The 8,820-nt window shown below is 39.7% G+C and overlaps 1 protein-coding gene across 2 annotated transcripts in view; it reads left to right on the top strand.

Moving 5' to 3' along the window:
• Positions 1–8,820, top strand: part of HAPLN1 (hyaluronan and proteoglycan link protein 1) — a 30,330-nt gene that overhangs the window by 15,682 nt on the left and 5,828 nt on the right. For both annotated transcript variants that reach the window (XM_010142019.1, XM_010142020.1), the window contains exon 4: positions 6,464–6,766. In XM_010142019.1, coding sequence (XP_010140321.1) covers positions 6,464–6,766 — 303 coding nt within the window. The remainder of the gene's footprint in view (positions 1–6,463; positions 6,767–8,820) is intronic.

The following is an 8,820-nucleotide window of genomic DNA, read 5'->3' as shown; positions in this document are numbered from 1 at the left end:
TGATTTCCTGATATGGTGGCCCTAAGTATGTTAACTTGCAGCAGGACAAAACCATTTATACCCATGAATGCCCACTAACAGTGCAAAACATCTCCAGTGTGAGATCCCTGTACAAACCGTATAGCTTTGGCTAGGCGAAAGCTTATGTATATATCAATATGAAAATAGTTGACCTCTACCTCAATGGACCTTTTTTCTTCTAAGATTGTGGTAGTATTTTGTTCTTATTAGACTTAAAGGCCTTCTGGGATTGTCATTAAATAAACTTTTCATAATAATTAGGTACTTTCAGCTTTGAAAAAATGGTGGGATTAGATTGTCCGTCTGTTTCATGCCTTACATGGTTTTGGTGTGTTTTCTTTGCTATTATTTAATGCAGAACCACAACATTTTCCCCTGCGCTAGCAAGACAGTGCTGTCTAGCAGCTAAAGCTCAGAAACAGGATTCTCTGCATATTTCACAATCACCAACTTTAAGAACTATTCAATCATGTTGTGATTATCATCCTGTTGTAGCCTTAAATACAGTGAGTAATCTAAGGGCAGGAGGATTGTGCTGGGCATGGTGGCTACGAGAAATGTCACGTACTAGAGAGAGCGGGACACTTTTTATGTTGGCCTTGTCACCAAAGCCATATTCTTACTGAACTGGCCTTACTCTCCTCCTGCACATAAAATGCGGATCATGAATTTTACACTTTGTCAAATGTTCTGAGAGCCAAAAGCTTAATAAATTAAAAGGTTTCCTATGGCAAGTAGATATTATTGCCCGAGTCATAAGCAAAGAAAGAATTCTCAACTTACATTAAATTTTCTTTATGTTGGTGTTTTACTGTTCTACACTAAATGTTCTTTATGTTAGTGCTTTACTATTTTCTTTTCTTATGAATACTAGGCTCTGTAATGAATGTCACTACACTGGGATTGTGTGCTTCAGCTTCCCAGGCATACGAAGGCTCTGGCACTGGCCCTTGGTTATACCGCTCAGGCACAGGTTTTGTCTTCTAATCCTTCATGTAATTCATGAGCCAGGTGACAAAGGAAGTGGAACAATGCTAAACTGCCAAAAGCAGAATTTTACTCTACTAGAAATTTTTTTATGCTTTCTATTTTCAGGGATAGATGATAACTGAACACATTAGGTTTGCAATACAGGCTATAAAAGACTTACTTTGTACGTCCAGCAGTACCAGCATTATGCAGATTTAGATAAGGCCATTAAAAGTCTCCATAGAAAGCTTCTTCTAGATAGAAGCTAACTCTTTGGGTGGCTCCACGTGAACCAAAAAAAAATCAGCTTTTATGATCTTGCTTAGAGGTACATTAGTCTTTATGTCCAAGATAGAGCTAGAAAAGGAACAGGCTCCTCTTTCAAAAACAGACTTCATAGTTCAAATGGATCAAACAAATCCATAAGCTTCCAATAAGCTGATTCTTCCAAATTGCCATGGCAATCATTTTCTAATCTAGTCATTTGTTCTTAAGCTGGATGCAAACAGTGGGGAATTCAAAGTTGAAATCAATATGAAATTAACTCCATGCTCTCAACAGCAGGAGAAATCAGATTTAACCTAATACCTTATGTTACATTTCTTCCTTCTGTGTATTCCTGTTACGTTCATACACAAAAAAGCTGTTTTAAATATCCTTAGGGTGACAATCTGTTGTATTCTCCACCATAAAACTGATTTTATAGGATACACTAACTGTGGGTGTTTTGTTGTATACTATACAACAAAAACTCTTGTAAAAGACACCAGGATTTTGTCAAGAGTAACTCAGGACAGACCAATGTAATTCATTCTATGATAAAGTAACAGGTCTTTGCAAGTGCTGTGAGAAATGGGACTTGCAGGTAAATTAAAGACTTCAAAATACAGCAGCAAAAAATTTATCTGGAAATGATGATCCAAAATGAAAATGTTAAAAGAATTAGGACTTATATGCCTAAGGAGAGCAGGGAACGATAGCCTCCAAATTTTTATAAAGGCTGAGAAAAATATGGGGATGATCTGTCCCCAAGCCAGGTGAGTCTAGCTGGTATACCTTTACGTATAAGGGATAAAGGAATCTGATGACAGTTTTGTTATGGGATGCTGTGGGCTGGAGACACACCATCTCAAGGGCCGTTTTCAGTTCTAGGGAGATAGATACCTACTGATAGCTAGTGGCCCACCCATGGAGTCTGTGCTGAACGGTCAGATATCTGACAGTGCTGACAGGCAGAGAAATGGAGATAGAGTCTCAAGGAAAATGAGGGGCTTACCTCTATTTACAGAATTTTAGAAATCCAGCATGGAAAATTTTGCCATCAAGTGTATGAACTTGCCAGCATAAAACTGTACCCTACAGTATAGCACATGGCAAACCCTGCTGTTTCCCTCTGTTTACACTGGCTACAAGAAAAATTGCTTTTCTGTTTCAGCTAGAACTCGAGGAAGCCCATTTCTTTACTCTGGCTGTAAAAAGACTTTTTTTTTCCCCCATATGCGTCAACAGAAATTTGTGTTATTTTGTTCTGTGTGTAAATACTCTTAAAACTGCTAATTGTGTATAGTGCTGACTTAATAGGCATCCATAAATGGTTACAGGAGTTGAGCTTTCTAAGGTTATTTCCTCACCTTGTTGTCTTGGGTAGCGGTTACAGCTCCTTACACTGACAATGTGACTGTAGTGACTGAGTAATTGCAAAGCACTTGCTCTCAATTTTAGGGTTTATCTCCATGTAAGACTCTGAAATACCAATATCTTGCAGAGGACACACAAGTGCAACCTCTTTTGCATTCCCTAAAACAGGGTACCTGAAGCAGGATTGTACATTTGCACAGTTGAATGTAAGGCATTCATGGAAATACAGGTGTCTGCATGGGCAGGAAGTCTTATACATCGGTTCTTGTGTTCCTGTTTGGCAGAAATCCTGATTTCCTTTACAACAGCCATTTTCTGGACTGCAGTTGCGTTGTCACAGGTGCATACAGCACGTCTCACCCCGCCCTCCTCTTTCACTAACAGCGTTATTCTCCACTGAATTGATGTGTCTCCTGTTCTTCCTCTCTTGCTTGGACGAATGGAGGTCCTTCCCTGGGAGTAGGACCTATTCCAGAGAACCAAGTGTCTGGGTGAGGAGCCTCACTGTGAAGTCTATACTGTAAATTAATATTCCCCATCCGAGTTCCACAAGTGACTCAGCTGCTTCCTTAAGGTGAGGAGCTGTATCACTAAGGTCAAGTTAAGGCTCCTCAGCTCTAAGGCTCCACAAATAAACCAGATTTTAACCCTCTGAGGCTGGCGGGTTTTATCTTTCTCCATTTTTTGTGCTGAATTTGTTAACTTTTCGAAGTGAGGGTTTTGTCTAGTGGTAAAACACTGGGCTGGAGTCAGGAGTTTAGATTCAGTCTGTTGTTTCAGAACAGTAACATGCCTCAGGACAGCTTTTGTCCATTCAAGACAGATGGGATGGATTATCTTTTGACGGGTTACAAGATCCAGCACTGAAGAAGATTCTTTACAATTAACTAAAGTTCAGCACTGCTAAATAGTAATGAAAGGAAGATGAATAGTAGGATCTAACTTTGAATTTCAGCTAAGTTTGATGGGGAAGCGAAGAAAATTAACGAAGATGTAAGATAATGCAAAGCTACAAAAAACACATACTCAGTCAGTTTTGCTCTACAGAATTGCCAATGGCTGCCCCCATCTGCAGGGTGAAATAAATGCTAATCAGTTGCAGGCTTGTACTGCCGATGAACTCAAAAAAAGTCAGCTTCTATGGAGTCTACCCGAATATAGCCCAAAGCTAACATTACAGTTTTGTGCATATTTATGTTATTAAAACATTGTGTTCCAAACTGTCAAACCCAGATAAAATTGTAACAAATTTACATGCCTATTTAACCCCTTTAAAAAGGAGATTTTGGAAACCTTAAGGAATCAAATCTGTTTGAATAGTTTCCAATTAGTTGTTGCTCAGTTTTAAAAAGTATGTAAGTTTAGATCTTATTAAAAAATACCCACTTCTGATGACTTTAGGGTTCTTTTACATGTATATGCAAATCAGACACATGTATTGGACAAGGAGTTGGTTGTCTGGGGAAGTATAGTTCTAGAAAATTACAAAGTATTGGATTTCTAATAGAATCATAAAGCTTGGGCTTCTCCGCTACATTTTTATTACAGCTGGTGATACTTCTGTCCATTAGCACTGAGGAGGAATTAATAATTTCTTTAAAAAGAGATGAGGAGGAGAACAGAAAAACAGAGATCCAGAAAAATATGAAACATCTACAGCTTCTCAATGAAGTTAAAGTTAACAGCACATACTGCATTACATTACATTAGTTCAGAACAACTAACAACGGAAAAGCTCTTTAACAAAGGATTTACAAAAGGAAAACAGACTTTCTAGTTAATTGCTGAAGGAGAGCAAAATATTGTTTATTATTACCCTGCCAAGTTTACGTTTGCATGCTTTATTTTCTTGGACCAAGTCAACTGAGATTTTGTAATAACAAAGATATTGTTTAACAAAACTAACAATTCTTGGACGGTAGACGGACAAGAGAGAGAAGGGAAAGAAAAGAGATGTTAAGATACCAGTGGAATAGACATGAAAGTGGATTTGAATGTTCGGAAAGAAGAATGGCTTCATTGCTTGGTGACAGTCTTGCATTACCATAATGTAATATCTCTGTCCCACGCTACATTGCCCTGGAGACAACGAGCTTTTTATAGGTGGGAGAATTCATCATCAGGAAGAAAGTAAAAAGAAAGATGGGTATTTACACCAGTGAAAAGTTTTTGGCTCATGTCCTGTGTTATCTTGTCTTCAGTCACTCTGCATCATACAGCACTTAGTTCTACAGACATGTTTGAGAATAAACAGTCTGAGCTGGATCTTCTCTGATGCTGTTTTATTTCAGCTTATTATGAGACTGGGCTAAAGCCAGCTGCAAAATTGGGTTAATCTTCTAAACCACGACAAAGATTAGAGTGATCTGATCCAAACTTTTGTTTCAAGTTTCTCTTCTCTTTTATCAGAGCCACATAAGGAGCTGGTTCTCCAGCATTTTGTGAAACATCTTTCGTGCTTCAAGAAGTAGTCTTTCACTACAGATCTTTTCATAAAGCAGAAAATAGACTGTGGAAAAATCTATCTGATAACGACAAGGCATTTGATTAAATGTTCCTTATGAAACAACTCAGGAGGTGTCCCCACATTTCCCATCTCCACTTGGATGTCCTCTCTTATGAAAGGGTCTCTCTGCCGTACCAGTTTGCAATGAATAACCATCAATGAGCAGCAGACAGAGCTTTGGGCTGGATTATGCCTGGTCGTCAGAAGTGGAAGGAAGCATATGGCAGGCCCATGCTCCTTGCACAGTGGCTGACCGGCAAAGGTCCTTCGATTAAGCCAGCAGTGCTTTCGACAGCCATAGGAGTATCAAGGGAAGGTGGTGTCGCACACAGCTTCCTAATAGGGCTGTCCTGCATTGCTGCATGCTGTGTGATACGTCACCATCTGCAGCTGGGAAAACCTGTCTTCTGCTCAAGGAATCATGCTCCCTCATGCCCTCTGTGAGGAGCTCTCCCTCCTTGAGAGGTGACAAACTGCCAAAAACCAGCTGGAATACAGCAGAAAAGTCTCCCAAAAACCACACACAACTTCACTGATTTTATTTCCCTATAGATTTCCTGATTTAAGGCCTCAAGACACTAAAATTATGCCTCCTACCAGTCTAGCCTTGAAATGTTGTTATTGAGCTGGGCATGAAATACTTTCCTGTTCTTAGTATAATGTAAAATAAAATAATATAAAAAGACCAGCTGTCTTGAACCTCTCAGGAAATCTTGGCAAGAGTCCAAGCATAGAACATAGCACTCTTTTATGTCAATCAAAACATTTCATTTTAATGTCTATGAGTAAAAAGAAGTAGTTCATGTACCTCTGTACTACAATTTTTTCTTTCTAAATGACTGCCAGAAAGTCCCCAAAATCCCAGCCTACAAAAAATAGAACTAGGCTTGGGTTTAGTTTTCTTTTTTTATAAATGAGACATTGATCTTACAGCTGATAAATTTTCTGATTAAAAAGATGTAGTTGCAAAATTTCAGCCAGCTCTGCTCACTTTTGAGCACTCTTAGAGTGGGTGAAGGTGAGATCACAGTGGGGACAGCGAAGCTGCAGATGGGAGCAATGTGCAGACCTGGCATTGTTCCCATTGGGAAAGAGCTGAGGTTACGGGAAGAGGACCTGGCTAGGCAAGGAGGCAGCCCTATCCCCTGCTCAAACCTAATGCCTGATGTGCTGACAGTGCGGGTTTTTTCCTCAGAAGTAAAGCAACTTATCAGTCTCACACACATCATGGAGTTAACCTTTATTTCTCCTTCTGGTGACTGTAAATGCTGTTTCCCTTTCTTTGACTGTTTTGCTGTCCAGTAACTCACCCTCTTTCTACCACCTCAGGTGTTGTATTCCCCTATTCTCCACGGCTGGGTCGTTACAACTTGAACTACCATGAGGCTCAGCGAGCGTGTCTAGACCAAGATTCTGTTATCGCCTCCTTTGACCAGCTCTATGATGCCTGGAGGTCAGGGCTGGACTGGTGTAACGCCGGCTGGCTTAGCGACGGCTCTGTGCAGTACCCCATCACCAAGCCCAGGGAGCCCTGTGGAGGAAAGAACACAGTGCCTGGGGTCAGGAATTATGGTTTCTGGGATAAAGATAAAAGCCGATATGATGTTTTCTGCTTTACTTCAAACTTCAACGGTAAGAGCCTTCTTCACCTCTACCTTGTAAATTACTATTTCTGTGCTTAGGAAAGAAACTCCAAGGCAGCAAGTGGTATTTGGTTGGTCAAAGCTTATATTAGGCTTGGAAAATGTTATTGTTGAATTTACAGGGACACACATGCAGAGAAAAGTTGTCTTTTCCACATATTCATGTAGGTTGTTTTTGCTACTCTGAACTGGAGAGTTGGCAGGAGTTTTGGATATTTCCACTTTCACCCTGTTAAAATTTGTATGTAGTCTTTTAATGTTGATATATGTCCAGTTTATTTCAGTTAAGGTGACGAAGAAACCTGTGATTCATTAATTGAGCTTCCCTGTTGAATTCAATTATAATTATGATGTTTTACAACTTAAATATATCACCAAAACAAAATTCTGGTCACCACTTCATCTACGCTGTTGTGTGAAGCAGCTCCTGCTCATGTTCCAGGTTTACGATGACTAATACTTACTTATCAGCAAAGCTATTTCTGGCTTATATGCCTGATAATTTAGATTCCTAATCTTAGTATATTGCCAAAACCCTGTTCACTTTTACTCTGAGTTTGGTCTGCTCTAAACTGTATTTTAGTGCCTGTAAGCTTTTTTGCTGTAGATGTCACTTTAGGTATGAAATGACTTGATCTCAGCTTGCTATCGTTTCAGCTTTAATCTAGTTGCTGAAAAGGATTTACTAAGCATGGCTGTCAGTGAGAGAAACGCTGCAAGTGAACATGTGCAAAAGAAGTCTACCATCCTTTACAGCATCACATTTGTGGATAATTCCTACGCGACTTTGCACGTTTGGCTTGCAGCCCACCCATACCAAGGACTATGGCCTTTTTTGTTTATGCACAGATTGCCTATCCACAATGAACCATTTTTGTCCTGCAGCACACAAAAAAATAAACATAAGCCTTGCTCACAGAGGATATGCTCTAGTGCAAAATCTGCTCCACGCTCTGAAACCCCCCCCAAATTCTTAAACCAACAATATTAAATTAGGCAGGATTCACTCTGAAACAAAAAGTTTGGCTGATTTTTATCATGCTGCATCATTCTATGAAATGTTGGCTCTTTTTTTTTCTTCCTTCATTTATCCAAGGCAAAATCCCATATAAACTCATCTCTTATGTGCAGTCATAACCCTGTACTATAGAAATAGCACTGAGGAATAAAATAAACAAGGAAAAAGAATTAAAATGTGATAGGTGCACTATTTGTAATGCTTGCAGAGTAAATGTTTCTTACTACTTTTCACTTACCATTGCCCTTTTTCATGCTAGCGGCTGGACGGTATCTCTTAAGGAAAGGGAAAATTAATTTCTGGAAAGAAAAAAAAAGCACTGACGGATAAATATTGTTTGTGCATTGAGCAAGAGAGAGAAAGAGGGAGAAAGTTTCATAAGACTCAGTGCCATGTAAGACTCTCAGGGCGTCAGGAGAAAATCTGGATTCTGCTTCTCTCAGCATCCATTTCCTTAACCAGCAACTCACCAGAGCATGTTATCCTCACACATCCCTGCTATGTTTTCCGCTATTCGTGTTCCAGGTCTACCTTAATATCCACAATAAAAACCAGTCACTCTCCCAAAATACCAGCTTCCTATTTTGGGCTCAACACTTCAGATAGCTTATGTGTGCTTAACAGCATATGTTAGCTTTCTCGCTGTAAAGGGGAAAGCTTATAATAACCCATTTTGCCACCAGGTTCCAAAGATGATAGCTATGGGCAAAGAGCTATTTCTGCAACACCCAATATTGATTCTTTCAGCTCAGGAACAGCCAAGGAAAATGAGAAGTGGTTAGGACACCATGCATTTCCAGGGGTGGCAGTGACTGCTGGAGTCTCCTGATGGTATGAAACAGAGAAGACTTCAGCTTTATGTAAGGATGCTGGATAAATGCCAAAGGCCCCAGGAGCAGGCGAACATAAGGCAGCTCAAAAAACCCCAAACTAAACCAAAACAAAACTCAAAGAGTGTCAATTGTGGGAGCTGCTATGAAGGAAGGGTAAGTGAGGTTTAGATTTCTGCTAACTGGGTTCTTTTT

The sequence above is a fragment of the Buceros rhinoceros genome, unplaced genomic scaffold, assembly GCF_000710305.1.
Source record: "Buceros rhinoceros silvestris isolate BGI_N320 unplaced genomic scaffold, ASM71030v1 scaffold20348, whole genome shotgun sequence".
NCBI lineage: Eukaryota > Metazoa > Chordata > Aves > Bucerotiformes > Bucerotidae > Buceros > Buceros rhinoceros.
This window is presented reverse-complemented; position numbering and strand designations above follow the sequence as displayed.